Genomic DNA, 18,432 nt, shown 5'->3' with positions numbered 1-18,432 from the left:
CTCTCCGGACGAAGTTTCGCCGGGGGCCGTTGCGGAGGCGCCGGGTGCCGGAGGAGGGTGGCCGGCGGCACCCGCCCCGCCTCGGCCCGCGCCTCCCCGGGGGCGGCGGTGGCGGAGCGGCGGGGCCGGGGGCGGGCGAAGTTTGGCCGGCGGCGGCCCCGCAGCAGCCATGGAGCCGAAGCACAAGGAGCTGCTCGCTCAGTGCCGGCAGAGCCTGGCACAGGCCATGACCGAGGTGGACAAGGTGGTGGAGCTGCTGGAGGCCGCCGGCGCCCTCGGCCCCCGCGACCTGCGCGACCTGGAGGCGGCGGGCGGCGGGAAGGCCGAGCTGCTCATCGCTCTGCTGCTGGGCAAGGAACGGGACCACTTCCAGGACCTGCGGGTGGCCCTGGAGAAGACGCAGCCCCACCTGCTCTCCATCCTCTACCTGAACGGCGTGGCGGGGGCGCCGGCCGCGGCCGAGACGGCCGGTGAGTGGGGCCCGGGGCGCGGGGCGGCAGCAGGAGGAGGGCAGCGCGGGCCCCTCGGGGCCCCCCGCCCGAAGGTGGGAAGGGAGCGGGCGGGGGTCCTCCTTTTCCGGTGGAGAATAGAAGTCCCGTGTTTGCGCTTGGGGTCTCGATGCTTGTTTTGTGTTTCCGACCCTTTCGCTTTCTTTCCTGGCGGGAGCGCTGGTACTGGTCCCCGAGAGGTGCTGCGGATGCTGCGCCCTCCCTTTGGAGAGGCCAGCCCAGCCTGGTTCTTGCGGCTGCTCCCGTCCCCCGTAGCCGGGTGTCGACTGAGGGCTCGGGAAAACCGAACGCGAAGGGGCTTTTCTCCCTTGAGCACCAACGCCGGTGGTGTTACACAGCCGCCTCTTGACCGGGCAAAACTGAAACTCCCCCCTGCAGCCACTCTGCCGGAGTTGGCTGGCTGGCAGGACTCCAGCAGATGTGCCTTTGAGTAAATACTGTAACTTTTTCTCCGGACAACCATCTGTTTGTTTGAGGTTATATTGTTGTAACTCTTCTTGGTGGTTAGAACAGGGAAACCATTAGTTTAACTGCAATCCAGACGAGAAGAATTTGAGTGTAAAACACGTCCTTAAGTAAGTTGGGCTTTGATCCACAGGTCTTTCCCTAGTCTCCTCCTTCCAAAACAAGTCACAGCCTACTTTTATGTGCACAAACCAAAACTTTAAAATAATGATAGGTGACAGTATATAAGGCTTTGCAAGTGCAGCTTTGTTTCTAAATGAAAAATTGGAGTAAATGGTAATTCTGTATTATAGTGATGTGTAGGTATTCTTATCTAGTGTGAGCAAGTTGGCTGATTCAGAAATGCAGAGTCTCTCTTTGGTGTTGTTATTGGATTTGAGATTTACAGTGTCACTACCTATTTACATAAGGAAATGCATTGGGAGGGCTTCTTGACTCTTATAAATGATACCATTTCTTTAAGAAAATAAAGCCATTTAAGAGCTACTTCTGTCAGGAAAATAGTCCTTGCATGTGTGGTTGCGCTGTGTACTCTGCCCTTACTTGAATTATGCTGTGGATGGTAGGAGTTCAGTAAACACAAATGCTTGGGGGTCATAGGTTTTGTTTTATTTCAGTGTAGTGTAGTGTATGGCCTTTTCTAATGAATATATGGCAGGACCTCACAAGATGGGGGAAAAATGGACTGAACAATAGACCTCAATACTTGAAACATTATGTGGTCTGACATCAATGGGAGATGAGGGCACTCACTGCCTTCCAGAATGGGACCCATGATGGCTTTGTATGGTTAGAGCAATGCCCATTCTTGCCTTGTTGTGAAGATGGATTAATGGTACTGGGCTACTAGCACTCCCCAGCCTTAAAATTAAAGGTGTAAAACACAAATGGTAGAAAAAAATGAAGTATATGTTGGACTTAGTAATAGTCTTCGTTTTTAAAATGCAGGTTGGAATTGAAGAATGTCTCACAACACTGAGTTCTCAAGGGAAAAGTAGTTTGATTGGCAAAGTGACCTATATCCTCTTTGATTGACTGTGTTCAGGAGGCTAATCTGAGTTAAATTAACGTCTGTGTGGGGAAGGATGTTTCTCTTATGTGATGTGTTTTAAAGTGTTATTGCTTTCATTTATCAGTGGTAATAAAGAGCTAGCTTTGAGAGTTATGGGTTTGTTTTCCTTATGATAAACATGTTTAAAAATTAGTTCACAGGAGATTGCTGATAGCGAGCTTATTTAAGAATAAACCATAGAAAGGTAATGTACCTGAGCCTTCAAATACTGTTGTATATATTCCAGCATTACTCCCCTAAGGAGGTGTTATGGTAATTAGTCATGAGGCTGCTTGTGTGCCCACTGAAAGCCTCTGGTAATTCCTGGTCTTTGTGTGAGTTTGTCCTCTATGTGGTATACAAAGAGTTAATGTTTGAGGGTAACTGTGGAAGAAAGGTTCTTGTTTGAACATGTATTCAGCTATTTTATTTTAATCAGTTTTATTCTAATATCTCCCTGTAGGAAGTTTGACCACCCCTCTGCTCTTCTTGGGCCATTTGGGAGTTTTAGTCCTTTTCACTGGAGATATTGTAGGTGGATGTGTCAAGTCACTTTTTGGTTTTTGGGTGTAGTAGTAAGTGGGACAGTGAGAAGTGTTGGATTCTGTATTTAAAATACCGAAGTGAAATAGTCCATGTTATGTAAAATGCCTTTATTCTTAAAAGCAAAAAATATATGTCTTAAATACCCCTTTGACTGACCCTATAGAGTTGAATAAGTTTTTTATATTGCCCATTAGCATTTGTAAAAATGATAGTTTACAGTGGTAAAGTATCATTTTTAGTATTCTTTAGAAGAGGAGGCTAATAAAATGCACATCCCCTAAATGCTTATTGGAGATGAAAATTATTTATAATCAAAATGTCTTGTAGTGATGTTTGCTAATTTTTTTCCAGTGTGCTGCTGTTGTGAGGGAAGTGAGAAGGTAATTTAGCAGCATAGTTTTGTTCAAAGTTTCAGAAATCAGCATACAGACCACTCACTACAGTAGACTGCTTCTTCATCCATTTTAATGCGTGACACTATAATGTGCAACATGTACCATTGCTTTGTGTTTTCTTCCTTCTCAGTTTAAATATTGCCTCCTTTTGTACTTAAAAGGCGATGTGTGAACTCTGATGGAAGCTCAGGTTGTTATTTATACCAGCAGTTCTTGTGACTGGCTGGACAATGTAGAGCTGACACTTTTATAAGTATTTATCTGTGCCACACAGAGGGAAGTAAACAGCTGGTCAGACTGCTCAAGAGAAATAAGTGGGGTCCTGGAGGCTGCTGAAAGACTTTCTCACTCTGTCTCTACAAAGAGCTTTTTTATCTTTATAGAGTTTCCCCTTGTTCAGTCACCATTTAAATACGTTTGTCTTCTATAGGGGCTTCTAATTGCTGATTTTAAATCTAAAACTGTGTAGTTTGTCCACTAAAATGTATGTTTTTTAACAAATGTTAAAATGTTTTCTCAAATTAGAAACAAAGCATAGTATGCCCAACAGTGTTGGTTAAAACTGAGTGCAAAATCAAACAGGAAATTACCTTCTGTAAAGCAGAAGCTAAACTAAGTGGGATTTTCTGTTTCATTTAATTGTGTTTGGAGACTTTAGTTCTTCCTTGAGTAAAACCTTTGATTACTGCATTGCACTTCTTTGTAAACCTTTGTGAGAAAATTGGCTCTGCCCATGTGAGAGTGGTTGCTTGGCTGGTTTAAAATCTCCTAGTATTTTGCACATGGATGAATTCTAGAAGCAGTGTGCTAAGTATTTTTGTTTATTTACTTGGGAGTGAACTGATAGATTACCATTGAATATTTGATTTGGCAAATACCTCCATCATGCTTCTGAGAAATCCTTATCCTGATGGAATTACATATCCTTTCTAATGTGAAAATAAAGTATTTCTGAGCATTCAGTTGTCTGTTAGATATCTTGATAACCAGAAAATGTTTCATTCTTACTATTGCTTTAGTGTGAATTTTGTGTCATAAAAAGTGTCCATAACAATAATGCAATGGAATATAGTTCATTGTGACAAATGCTATTAAGATGTATTTTCTTTAAATGTAATTAAAAGGTGAGAATGGAAATCTGAGGAAACTCTGTAGTCTTCTGATTGCTTCAGATAACAAGCTTTGTATTTACATTTTTGTGATACTGAAAAGGTGGGAAAAAGGCAGGTTTGGTTGTTGAGCTTGGAATTTGTTTTCGAGATAAACTTGTGGGGCTACAGAAGTGCGCTTTGTCTTGAAACTGAGTAGATTGCTGAACACAAGAGCTTCATTACAGCTTGCACAGTTAATAAAATTTAAGATTCACAGTTTCCTTTTGTATTAGCAATTGGTCTTCTGTACCTCTCCAGCTGCAGTCAGTGAGCATGTGTTAGGCTTTAGAGGTGCTTTCTTTAACAGTTTCAAGATGGGAATTTAGGTTTTAGAACTCAAAATTGATTGCATATTTAAAAAGATCTTTAAAGGGGCAGGAAGGAAAGAGGATGGTTGTAGATTGACTTGGAAAATTTTTCTTCTGTTATTTATTAAGACTATTTTTCTAACCGTGTTTGGTCAGACATCAAGTGTTAATTTTCAGTCAAAAAGTAAATGTGGGCATGTTTAAGAGTAGGAAAAGAGTTCCAGCTTTCTCCTCTTTTTAGAGGGATTATCTCAACTTCCTCTCTCTGCTTTCTATATAAAACAGACAATATGGGATTTGAAGTCACAAAGTATACTTTTAAATATTTCAAAATCTTTCAGCATATTTAAGATGAAACACAAAAGGCAAGCTCTGTAAGTATGAGTTTGGGAGTTGGACAGCTGGGACCCACTTCTCTGGCAGCATTACGGGAGACCCACAGGAAATGCAGTAATTCCAGGGTTGACCTTGAAGAGCTGGGAAGCATGACTGCTTGGACCTGGTGCTGGAACCTCCACATTTTGTCTCTTCTTTCCCATCCCTCAGAAATTCTTGCCTGATCCCCACAAAATGTTGGCTGATGACTGGTGAAAGGAGCAGGAATGAAAATTTGTGCTTATGAGGAGCTCAGAGATTGTCTGGAGGAAGGTTGTGACGTGGGGAGGTGGGATGTGCTCTCCTGTAGGAGCAAGGCAGAAGAAAGGGCAGCTCAGGAGGCTCTGGGGTGAGGAAAAGGGAGAAGACAGTACAAATACTTGGAGATGATAATTAGTGCTGTAACTGTGCATTCCCTGGGAAAGGAGAGAGGGGAGAATAAGGAGAAATTGTAAAAGCATGATTTACTGACTCAAGGACTGAACTGACAATTTTGCAATTAAGTACAATTTACACTCCCTTCTGTCACTGGAAATTGAAGAGTGGGAGAAGTAGAGCAGTATGTCTGGGTTTTTCCAGACCTGTTATTAGTTCCCAGGGTAGCTACGCAAGCCTTGTCGCAGGATTTCCTAAATCGTGCTGATGAAAAAGCAGGCCATGTTCAGAAGTCACCTTTGGATAAGTGCAGCTCTTCAGCAGTGCTGAGCAGTAATTAAAGTCAATAAAATACCCAGCAGTAGTTTAGCAGTACCTGTGTCTTCTGATGATCTCAGATTCTTGGTATCTCATGGAATTGCCAGGCAGAAAAAATGCAGCAAGATTCTGGCAAGTGTCCAGATGGGTATTCCCAATGAAATGTCTAATAGTGGTAAGTTCATGGAAGTAGGCTCTCAATTCCAAAGAAGGAAATGCATGTTTTAGTAGTTCATAAATCCCAAGGGTGGTAGTTCTCAATTACATTTTTGCTGTGCTCAGGGAGGGGGTGGAAGGAAAGCTGGCCACAGTAAACTCCCGGGGACATTGTTTTCATCAGAGTAAAGGGAATAATAACTATTTGTGTGGTATTGGTGCATCCAGCTATCAAGTTGCTTTGGACACACGCAGGACTTGGTGTCTTACAAAATTAGACATGATCACTGAGGAAAGCAAACAGCTTTCTGTAACTTGCTCCTTACTTACTTGTTAAAGCTTAAAGCTTGCCTGTCTCAGAGGTTTCAGATCTTTAACTTGTTTTAACTACCATTCTCAGTCTCACTGTTCTCTTGCAGCTGTAACCAGTCCTGGTTTGTCTGATTTTTTTGGGCCCCTTGTCTAGCTAGTGAAAACCAAGCCACCGCATGGATAATGACTTTGGGCTTTCCAGTTCTCTCAGCAAATCCAGTAATTTGAACTAAGTTTTTTGGGATTTGGGGTTTTTTTCCCCCCATTTTCTGCTTGCTTTTGCCACTTTCTGGGGTTTTTTAACCTTTATTTCTTTATTTTTGTTTTTTAGTTTTCCTTGCTCCTGTTAATTGTTACCTTAATTATTATTCTCTAGCATTAACATTCTTTTTCAAAACTCCAGTCATTAGAAAGATGTCAGTAAGTCTTGATAAATTGCTTGTAACAGTTCCTTATGCTGTAAAATCCTGAGGACAGAGGTTTCACCTTTCAGAGCTGTTCAGTGCTGTCCTTGTTTTGGCTGGGGTTAAAGCATGATAAGTCACCAGCACGTTTTGGGTATTAGTGTGGACCTGTTGTGGGTTCTTTTCATAAGAAGAATCTTAAAATGCTGTACATATAGGAATGTTAAAACATTTCTTTATGTAAACTGTTCATAGTATTGATGGAGACAGAAAAATATGTTAGTGCATATAACTTCTTGTGAAAAGAGCTGTAGTAATGAAGTTGAGACATCTAGGCTACTGAATTATATTGAGTGGTCCATGGTAAAACATTATTTGTGACCTTCAAGATGCAAGTCATTGGCTGCTTTTTTGTGAATGGTGGCAATTTAGAACTGAATCATTCTGGTGTAGGAGCTGGTAGGGTTGCAGTGGCTGAACTTTGGCTTGAGGCCAAAAATGCTTTATTAGAAAATAGAAGCTTTATAGAAGCATACAAGAAGGATGCTGTCCTTTCAAGAGACCAGTTTTGAATATTGGAGCCTGGCTCTTCCAAAAGGGCCATTTTTTGGAGTTCTCAGTGATACCCTGGTATATTAATTCTTGTCAGTGGAAGACAGAATTACTAAAATATTGAAGGAGAACCATAGTGCTATTACTTAGAAACCAATTCAAAACAGCCAGTGCACAATGTGTGATGTGTAGTAGGTATATTCATATGTTTGTCACAGGTTGTGGTGCACTAGCAGCTGTGTTGATGATGATGGGGTAATACCAGCATCCACTCCTGTTGCAGCTAACAAATAAGGTTAGCTCTGGGAACTCCTGTTGTCAGCTGTTGTGCAAGAGAGCCTGATGTTCACAGGGCACCCTTTCCAGGCTTCAGAAGCTGATGATAGTGAGAATTGATGGCCCTTGAAGCTGACAGAAGCACTTGGCCACTTGGGGTGAACATTGAAGGATATTTTTCTTGCGGAGCAGTCCAGAATAACGTACTACAACTGGAAGGCCCTTCTTACCCAAACTGGTGTCAGAAGAATTTAAGGGCAGCCTATTTTATATATATAACACCACCTTCTTCTTCCTCACAGCTTCCAAAACCTCTAATTTCACAGTTCAAGGGTTGAGGTGCTCAGCAGTTTGCTTGTTCACAGTGTTAATATGTTTGTTCTGGAGAGCTGCTCTTTGTATTTTAGAAAATAATAATTTTTTTTTTGAGTTCTCTGATGGAGGCATTGTATTTTAAGTAGGCTGTATCACTGTGATTAAGATTTCCAGACATGCAACTGACCTGCAGCTGGAGACAGAAAGTGAGAATGTAAAACCATTAAGTATTTCAGCTGGGGAGTTGAGGGGTTGGTTTTTGCAGACTTTTTATATAGTTGAAAATTTATTATGTATTGGATGATAAACCAAAAAACTCTTCTTCCCCACCTCTAAACCCTCAAAGCCAATGTTCTGTAAACTTACTTCTGAATTAGCTTTCCTAAAAATCCAGTTGGGAGCATTCACACTTAATATTATTAATGCCTTGTGACAACTTTGTTGCCTCTTGTGCCTCATCTCCTTTTGCTTTGGCTTTTATTCTACCTGCACATAATTGCTGATTCACGAACATGTTTATTATTCATGTGCTTACCTTCCAGCATGTGAGTAATCCCCGTTTATATGTATCAGGTTGGGCATGTGCAAATGTTGGCAGAATCCAGGGGTTGCATACTAAGCTCTCTGGGTTGAACAGTGTCATCAGCAAAGTACCTCTTGTACCTCAGAAAGTGAGGCTGATGCTTGTTTGCTGCTCAGTAGTGCTCAAAATGGAGTTTGTGTGGGAAAAGATAGCAGTGGTGTAGAAAGAAAGGTATTTTCCTTGAGGATGCATGTAAAATGTAGTCGGAATTGTGAACACACCTGGCAGAAGTGAACTATCTTCTTTAGATATTGGTGCACCAAAATCCCTTTTCAAGTATATTCTCTTTTTCTGAGACAGGCCAGCTGACAAGTATAAATATGGTTTTCTGTAGAAGAATCAGAACTTTTGGGTTGGGGAAATAAAGTTGGTGTAGAAAATATCCTCATCAAAATTGCCAAGCACTGCTGCCTAAATTGTTACATAGACGTTCATGGGGTTTTTTAATAAGCATAAGACTATATTTATCTTCTTTATTGTTTCTGTTTCTTGTTTGTATTTGGTTTTCTTGTGTATAGCTTTCTTCTGTTGCATGCTTTTGTGGAAAAATCATTGTAGGGGGAATTTTGAGACTCGGGTAACTGTGTGATCTTGCTCTTTTTGGAGCACTTATATAATCTGAGTTTGCCATCCACAGTTACGATCCTCTTGCAGAAGGAGGGGTTGATTGAGTTGTTGGGAGTTCTTCAACTAGAAGTTGACAGATGATTGACAGATGTTTTAATGACTTCTTTCAGGAAGTCTTGTTATTCAATTTTAAAGTTCTCTTAAACGCTTCATGCATAATTTCATGAACACTTGCAGTAATTTTTAAGAAGGTTAATTCGCATTTAGGTCATGATGATGTGTTTTTCAGGTGATGAGCAAGTGCATGTTTAATGGTGGTGAAATCAGGTTATCTAAAGGTTTCATTTGAAGCTAAATGCATCAGCACAACAAAAAAATTCAGTTATTAATTTCACTTCTCAATATTTAAAGTAGTCATGAATTTGCAGTCTGGTTTTTCCTTTCTGAACACTTTTATGAGAGAGAGCGATGTTATTTGAGAGCTTGCTTAAGGTTTAATTGAATGTAGGGCATGTTTTTGCTCTTTCAGTTTGACTTAAGTAGGTGTGGTTAAAAATAATATAAAATGCTAAGGTCTTCAAGAAAAACAAAACAAACAAAAAACCCCAACAAACAAAAAGTATTAACAGGCTTTCCTCTGTAATTGATCAACTGATTTGTTATTGCCATCAGTTGCTCTATCATATGTACTTCTGGTGCAGGGTTAGACTCTGAACAAACTCTGTAGGCGTACCTGAATTTTAGAATAATAAAATCACAAAAAGTGGTACTAAACCCTCTCAAGATCAAAAAAGAGGTATTCTCAAGAGGGCATTCACTTTCAATTATATTATTTTCACCTTGAGGTAGTGGTATTTTTTCCCCTCTTTTAATAGGAGGGTGTATTAAAAATCTAACCTACTTGTTCAGTCCCTTTTCTGCTTTCTGTGGCAATGAACCTTAGGATGCTCACGCTGCCTATTTTCACCTCTCTATTTAGATATGCTGCCACAGCTTTCCTTTGCTGCTCTGACAGTGCACAAGCAGTCTTTCCTTTTTTTGCTGGAGAAGTTTAAGGTTTTGAGGCTTCTAGTTACCTTTAGGGCATATTAGGAAAGGACACTTTCGATAAGATGCATTGACTACTTTTGGTTAAGGGTCTGATTAGTTTGCCTTAATGGGTTAACCCTGCCTCCCTCCCTATTGAGTAACCCCACGGCTGATTTAGATATAGACTGCAGACATTAACTTTGAGAGATATATAGTGAGATACTTTTCTAAATTGCTGGTAGGCCAGCACTTTAAGGTATGCTATATTTCAGATATATTAATTTGTTATCCTGGTTCATGAACCTTTCCTATTTTCCTGGCACCTTTGAGGTAATCTGGAGTATTTTGAGGGCTGCATTGCTGCAAGTGTCAAAGCAGTGTTTTGGCTGAACAGAAAGTTCCTTGATAACACTGAGAAGTAGTTTCAGATATGAAGGTCAGAGATACTTTCTGTCTCGGGATTTTAGGACGTGGTAGGACGTCAGGAGTATTGGTATTAGTATGAAAATCAGTAAAAACATACAAGAAAAACTTGTCTGTCAAGGCTGGTGGCAGTCCTGTTCTGTACAACACTGCCTGAAACCTGTGTGTAGTGTGTGCTGGACTGGAAGAAAACACAATGTGTAAATGCTGAGCTGTTTTTCTATCTCTGGCTGAGTTGATCTTCAGTGATATGCTGTGCATACATGACTTGCATAAAATTTCATTTGTCAGGGAGTATCTCATTATATTGTCTAGAATGTCAAATCTCAATTTAAATTTAGAGCCAACTCTAGCAAGTTTCTTAACGTGCTGCAAAATGCCAGGTTGTTAGTATGGTATTGGTACTGAGCTTGTCTTTTGGGGCCCATGATTTTCTCCATACCAGTGATAAGCAGAAGGCGAAGGCAGACTGGTGCAACTGGAAGGATTGCAGTGTAGCTATTGCCTGGTTACAGTGATGAGCACTTTGCTACACTGTGCTCTCTTGTAAGGAGTTTCAGGGTGCTACACTGCGTGTTTCTCAGCATCTCTGGAAAGTTTTTATTCTTCTTAAAGTAGTCTGCATTGCAACAATACAGTGTGGAGTTTATTGGTTTTGCCCTGTATCTGTTTGGCTTTCTCATGGGCACATGAGCCAGATCCTGTCTAAGGTTGTAGTAGCTTATGGAGGAAATCCACATAAAAAAATTCTGTGAATTCATCTCGTCAAATGCATTGTATGTGTACATTTGTGCATGGAAATTTTTAATACTTGCTTCTTTTGTAATGAGAAATAATTAAAAAAATATATATATTGAAAGTAGATAAGACTTTTAAAGACCAGCTTTCTCTTATCAAAATATTTTGGCTTGTTCCTACAGTGCACCCCAAAATTAAAGCTTTGTCAAAGTTGCACAGATTTTTGTTACCGTGTGAGATGCAAATGCACAGTAATAGCTAAAACCATTTTATTTGACATTGTGGCTTTTGAGAGATAATAAATGTTTAGAATAATTCCCTGGTCTTACAACAGTTAGAGGGGGTGAATTTGGATCACTGAGGCTGTAGGATTTCTGATCTTATGGATTAGATCATGAAGCCTTGGCCTTTGATTCAATTCTCAGTAGTGTCTAATATAGATAGTATCTGCATGTTATGTGATCTGTTTCAGAAAATAAAAGTGTACTTCATTTTCTTAATTTCAACAGAACACTGTTAGCTTATGGAGTGGAGTCTCATTTGGCTGGCTAATCTCTGTTCTCCATTTTCTGCTGTCCTCGTGCTTTTCAGTTCACATGTGTATTGTGAAGACAGGCTTCTCGGCTTTCTCACTGAGTACTCTGTGTCTATTCATGATGGTTGTGGTAGGGGACCTGTTATATCTGTGTTATCTGTATGCTTTGTGGAAGATAAACATATAAGAAAGAGCTTAACAGGACAAATAACTGTATTACCTTAAGAGAGATCCTTACGCTAAGCACAGCTTTTTCAGTGAGATTCGAAAGTTATAATTTTCTGTAAATTACATAAGTTTTGATTTGAAGAAATTACAGAAAACATAAAATTCTGATGTTCATGTTGTAAGCTTATTTTGGTTAACGAAGTTGTTCTGAACATTTATAAATAAAGGTAGTAAATGCTGTGACATATTGGGAAGGGGAAATGAATCGTCTGTATGTCATGATTGGATTGCAGGGTACACCAGTGGCTAGGCATTTCCTGAAAGGTTTTTTGAAAGTCCTTGAAGAAATGAAATTTTTCTTGAGTTCTCTTGTTAGGCTGGACAGAAGTGAATTATGGAAGTTAGTCTTTCTGCTCCAACAGTTTTTTGATATTGTGTGGGTGTTTTAATAAGCACATCTTAAATATGTATATCTGCAGCATTCTGAATGTAAAATTTGGCTTTACCAAAATGTTTATTCCTGTAACAGATCTTGCTGAATTTTTTCCTTCTTTTTAAAATACTTCAAAGAAAATGCTTTGTGGCCCTTTTTTGTCTTAATTTTATATCAGCCTCGAGAAATTTACAGACTTCTTCCTAAACAGGAATTACCCGAAGACTAGTTTTCATTCAGCATAGACTAATTATCATAATGAAAACAATGAAATATATATAATTCTTCCTGTAATTTTTTTTCAGATCAAGATTAGGATTTAAATAAAGTAATGTGGAGTCTTAGAAAATTTCATTCTGTACACACTACAAGGTATAGTGTTTATCTGCAGTTTTGTCTGGAAGTGGCATCATGGGGAAAAGGTGCCATTCTGAGTCTTCCAAACAGCTCTAGGTCATTAAGAGCTTCCTTAAGAGTGAACCTGCTAATGCTTAAGCTAAAAATGCTCATTTCATCTTTGTATAAAAACCAATTTTAGCTTCAAATAATGCTCTTTAGAAATGTCACTTCAGAGAGAAGCTTTCTTTGCCAGCTGCCTTCTGATGATTTTATTTCAGCCATTTTGTGGATGTCTAAGCTGAACATCCAGCATTACTGATGGTAATTGCTCTGTGCTAGTTTCCTAGTGCAAAAGTAAGGACTAAACATCATGGAGGTAAGTGTAGAATGTTGTTAGTGGAATGATCACCTCTAAAGGACTTGGGGACTTCTACCATGGAGAAGAGAGAAAGGATGTGTATTCAGAGCAGGATATGAATAATGCATTGTTACTGAAGTATGAGGCAACTGATTGCAGGGACTGCTTTCGTGATGAAAATCAGGTGGAGTTCTCTAAGGGGGAAAAAATATATAATGGGCAATTATATGTGCTTGCTTAAGCCCTGAGTTTGTTGGCAGACCTAAGTGACTTTTCATGGGCTCCGGATGGGGTGGGATTTAAGTGTTTTCAACTTGCCTTGCAAATCAGGTGTTCTGTGAGCGCGGGGTCAGAGGAGACCACATCAGCCAGCCTGGGCTCAGGGTCTCTCAGCTTTGTGGCATGGGTGGAGTGATGAGGATCTTTCTAGAGATTTAGGGCTGAGATGTGGAGAGGGTGGCTGAGAGAAGTAAGAGCAAACTTGTTGAACTTCCTCTGCCAGGGTGACTGTGAGCTTTTCCTGGTTGCTTTTATACAAAGTCACTTAAGATGGCTGAGATTGTCCTCGCTAAAAGTTAGAGTTTGCACAAAGAATTCCCTGCCACACATAATAAATGTTTAAAAAAGCTTTTTACTTAGCAGTGCTGTTACAGCTCCCACTTCAGTAAAGTACATCTGGTTTTGGCATATCGTTTTGAACATCAAGGCCAGGATGTTTGTTGTCCAGGTCTTCGGCGTGGTCAGATATGCAGTGATCCATAATTAAAAATGTGCATGAATACCCTTGTGTTCTTAAATTTGTCAGTTCATGACCCTAGAGTTAAGAGTCTGGGTCTGAACGTTTTACCATTGCATCCATCTATTTTGTGATTCCTTTTTCAACTCCTGTGTAAAACTCGTGAAGAATGCCCTTTGCAGTGCATGGGAGGTATAGCTGATTTCCCCAGCTTGGGTGGGATAACTGTGGTAAAATGGTTAATGCAAATTTAATCTTTGCTGCTGCTTTCAGATAAGCAAATGGCTCATGTATGATGGTGGGATGTGAATTGACTGCATTATATGAAGATAAAATATTCTTTTTTTCCTATGCTTAAGTGCTACTTGCAGATCTTAAATAGGAACATAAAAACATTTGAAATGTGCAATCTTAGTACTGTTTTCAGACACTAAGCAGAAGCTCTTCATAGGTTTCTGGTTAGTAGAAAATGCCAAACTGCATGTGTTATGCCTTGCTATTGGATATTTCTCTTCAATATTCTTACTGTAAGAAATTATAGAAGTATAGTTGAGTTCTAGTTGCTATAGCATGTTTAGATGTAGGATTACCAAATTCACGTGAAAGGTTGATTCTTAGATGGATCACAATAAGATCACAATATTATTGTCTCTTATCTCAAAATTGACAAAAGTTGTGAATTTCCATGAATGCATGATTTTTAGTGACATTGATGAGTTGAAGACTTGAGAAGATTTCCATCATTTGGAGGAAACTAAGATGTGCATGCAAACACCATGGCAGAGCAGAACATGTATTACAAAACCAGAAACGATGTGCCACGGCACAACTTTTTTTTTTTTTTCTTTTTTTGAGAATTTAGGTTCAAAATGATGTTTTTTCAACAGTTAATCTCACTTTACATGTTCAGAATGGTGGTAGAATAAAGTTTTACAGTTGGAGAGGTGAGGTCTGAAGCACAGAAGGGAGGAGTTGATCCTGAAGGACAGAAATGAAGCTGGGAATGCCTTACCTACTCCAGCACTCTGTGAGACAGTGCAGCCTGCAGAAATAAGAATGCAGTTGTAATTTTTTTTCAAAATTAGTGCTTTATAGTATACGATGCAAGCTCAAGCTAATATAAAAGTACTGTGACTATATCACAGTAGCTGTGTCTTCCTGGTATATTTTGACAAAAATAGCCTACCGCCCTGTACAAAGTAGAAATACAGGAAAGCCTGCAACCTCTCCCAGTGGCTTACTGCTGATGGACTTTAAAATTACATCTGTCTATCTCCATCTGCACCCCGCTCGGCTAGAGGCTGGATTTAAGGTTAATTGTATGATGGAGGATCCTGGCTTACAGCTGTATCTTAATTAGAATTCACAATCCTCTTTACATAAAAATATCTGAAAACTCTTTTAGAAAAGACCACTGATTATAGGGCAAATGAAAAGATTTTGATATTTCTTTTTTCATAATTTGTGAATAACTTAAGTATATATAAATATATTCCCATCTGGTTTGTTTCTCTCTTCATCTTACTCTTGGCTTCTGTCATCTTGCTTATTGCTCTTTGGCTTTTTAATTAGAAGGAAAAAGCAGTAGAAATTACTTTTGTGATCACAGTAACATTTCAAAGGTTATTGAATGCTATGAAAAATAGTGCTGTTCTATGTTTTGAGATTTTCTGCTTTTGAACATAGCTCTGACATGAATGTACTAAATCCCTTTGAGTTGGGTCTGTAATATTCTAATTAGTGTAATTAATCAAATTTTATTCTGTAAAATAGAATGTTTTTCAGAAATATATAGTTCAGTTCTTGAACTACCATATGGAGTTTGAACTATCCATGGTAAGGTTGTTACATTTAACTCCTATGTTCTGGTGATGTCCTGACTGAAATAGATCTGTTCCTAAAAGTTGTGGTTTGGGAGTATTTAATTAAATGTTCAAGAGTTAAGAATTATGATGTTCTGGGAACTCTCAGGATGCATTTTGGTGAAAACTGGTAGAGAAATTTTGTCTGTTCCAATGAGTTGTGTAAGAAGAGAAGAAGCAGGAAAATGTTTCATTTTGATTAATTTCATGTCAAGTGCTACAGTGTAACTTTGGTGTTGGATTTGTTTGTTTGTTTGCTTTGTTTTTTTAAACCTGTAAAAACAGTAGTTTGATCCCAAGAGATTTTTCTTCAGATGAAGTGAGTTTCAATAAGATAACCTCTTAGGTCTTAGAAAAAAAGAGGGGGAAGAAAAAAAAAAGGAAATTCTAAAGAGCTTCCTCAAACAGCATCACTTGAAAGATTCAGTTCAATTTAACAAGGTGCATAAGCATATGCTCGTCTTTAGCAAGAGAACACTTTGTCTCTTGGGTTGTATTCAGATATTGCTGCTTACATGAGTTGGGATGATTAAGTGTGACCCTAATGTTGTTAAACCAGTGCCTGAGTTCCTGATATGATAATTGGCAAACAAAATTTGCTTTCTCATAGTGTCAGTTGCATTCCAGTTCGGCAGCATTTGAAAGTTAAATGCCCTCTCTTGGCGCTTCCTTGCTGCTGTTGAATATCCTACAGGGGAATCACCTTAAATGTGAAATAAGGTGCTGGACTGAAGCAAAGGCATGAAGATATTTTTCAAACCTCAGGATTTCAGTGTTTTTATTTGAAACTTCTGTTAAGCACCTGAATCATGGGATAATAGTTTTTAAGATCCTTTAAAAATCAGGAAAATTAAGTTATTTTTTACTCCAGACATAACGTATTTTGAAAATTCAAAAATATGCAGATTTGTATACCAGTTGTAGTCACTGTGAATCCCCAAGTACAGGATTGCATGAAGGTCTGCCACAAGGATGTGTAACTGTTCAGAGTACCTGACTCAAGCTAATTTGATTAGCAAGTGTTCTTTAGCCTTACTGCTGGAGCCATACTAAGAGTGAAGAAGAAAGAAATCTGTTCTGATATTTTAATTACTGCATCATCTAAGAACTTCTTGTCTTTATGTGATTAAATGACTGGTATGGCATAGAGGTGTTGTGATCTTGGCCCAGTTTTTTCTGCTTCAGATCTGTCTTTATTAGTTTGGCATGCACATTTGGAACTGGTGGTTAAATGAGGAGAGTTGTCTCTTGGGGAGCAGCAGAAGTAAGAGAGGAAATAGTCCTGTGACAGCACCTTGGGATTGAGGTGGTGAGAAGGGCAGTGCTGTGTGGTGGGATAGATGGTGTTGATGCTGGTGGTGTCTTCAACGGAGGGCAAAGAACAGCTGGGCTTCTTTGCAAGGAGGTATCTCTTGAATTTATGTTTACACCATATGTATAGAACTTACAAGCCTTACTTAGTGCTGGAGTGTTGTACCTTATTGCTGCAGCTTGAGTGTCTGGCAATAGGGTGTGATTGTTGTCCTTGCTAATTACTCTACAGCTGTTCCCTCCTTTCCTCATCAGTGTCTTGGTTAACTTGGTTACATGGTTCTGTAAGAGAAGATAACACAGTATCTATCCTTTGCAAACTAAATTTGTTGTATATATGTTTAAGCTACTTAGCTCATCTCAGGAATTGCGCTTTAATTTTGCAGTAAACTTTATAAAGAAAAAAAGTAAAGTAGCGTTGCAGTCACTTCCCTAGATCTGGGATCAGCCCGAAGGCTGGTTGCGCAAAGCCAGTAATACTGCTTTATAAAGGGGTTGTACTGCAGTGCTAAAATTCATCCGTGAGTGACCTCTTGGAACTCTGTAACTCTACACCCACGCATCCTAATTGTCTGCTTAGGTCACAGCCAGCCTTTGATGTCCCACAGACACGGTAGGGTACTGGGCCAGCTGGTTCAGCTGCCGCCTGCTGCTGCCGCGGAACAACAGCCCTTTGTTGTGCCGGGGCTGTCGCGCTGCTGAAGGACCGCCAGAGCCGCCGGCTGCCCCGCGCGGCGCTAGAGCCGGCGCTCCGGGTCACCTCTCCACTGCTAGCACTGAGTCCAGGCCTTATTTGCAGGGGGTTCTGTTTGGTTTTGGCTGGGAAGGTGTCTGCTCCGTGCTCTGTGCACAGTTTGTAGTGCCTGAAATATGGCAATAGTTTTTGGGTGAGTTAGCAGACTTAGGCTTTTCAGCCTGTGTTATTGCAGGAAATCTGCTTATGTTTTAGTTTGTACCGGTGATGTTCCTTGTAAAGCTTACTAGAAACTAGTTCGGGTTTCCTTGGTTAGTTAGTTGGGGTGGGGTTTTTGTAGTTTGTTTCTTTCTTCGGGGGTTTTGTGGGGATTTTGTTTGTTTGTTTTTGGGGGGTTTTTTGTGTTGTTTTGGGGGTTTATTTACTGCTTCTCTTCAGTCACCCTTGGACAAAAGCTTCTACTCATAGTTAAAACTAACACTGGAATGTGTTCTCCAGACCTCTGTTGATAAATGTTCTGTTATTGAGAATAAAATTTTAAACAGAAAAATGTTGATATATGCACACTGCCTTATGATTCCAACTATTTGGAAAACCGAAAATCTGTGTGGTTACAGAGATATTGCTTTAGAAGAATATTGCCATGCCAGGAAGCACATGAAGTATTTTGAACCTGTATCTAAACTGATTGGCATGCAAGACATGAATTTGTGTTTCATTTATTCAGACACTGCTCTTAGGATTGTTAGTGCTGATTTTATAACTTCTTGCCACTTATTAGTGTAAGTTCCTTCTGCAGCTTGACTAGTAGCGTTCCAGTAATACTTGGTTGTTGAGCATACAGAACTATAATTTCTTTAGCCCCCCACACCACAGCATTATATTAGCTTATATTTTTAAATCACAGGGACTGAGCTCAATTGTCTGATCATAGTCATAGAATAGTTGGTACATGCACAGTAATATGGGCAAAAGTAATAATATGGTTGCTTGTAATAACATTTCCTGTGTGCTTTCTCTGATAGTTTCTTATTCTTTTTGTTTTCAAGCTTGCATTAACTTAAGCTTAAAGCTTACTTCGTTTTATGAGTACTTGCTTGCTGATCTCATTCATCCCAAAAGCAATACTGAAGAGGGCAACAAATAGA

At 39.7% G+C, this 18,432-nt stretch overlaps 1 protein-coding gene across 5 annotated transcripts in view; it reads left to right on the top strand.

The window, feature by feature from the left end:
• The first annotated feature begins 113 nt into the window (after positions 1 to 113).
• The window catches only part of DLG5 (discs large MAGUK scaffold protein 5), a 98,052-nt gene continuing 79,733 nt past the window's right edge, over positions 114 to 18,432 (top strand). For 4 of the 5 annotated variants that reach the window (XM_032115773.1, XM_032115771.1, XM_032115772.1 and 1 more), the window contains exon 1: positions 115 to 470. In XM_032115773.1, coding sequence (XP_031971664.1) covers positions 170 to 470 — 301 coding nt within the window. In that variant the 5' untranslated portion in view covers positions 115 to 169. Of the gene's footprint in view, positions 471 to 18,432 lie in introns of all 5 variants that reach the window. The other variant, XM_032115775.1, reaches the window with a different exon arrangement.

Source organism: Corvus moneduloides, chromosome 8, assembly GCF_009650955.1.
Source record: "Corvus moneduloides isolate bCorMon1 chromosome 8, bCorMon1.pri, whole genome shotgun sequence".
Taxonomy (NCBI): Eukaryota; Metazoa; Chordata; class Aves; order Passeriformes; family Corvidae; genus Corvus; species Corvus moneduloides.
Note: the sequence above shows the minus strand (reverse complement) of the source record. Positions and strands in the feature narration are given on the sequence as shown.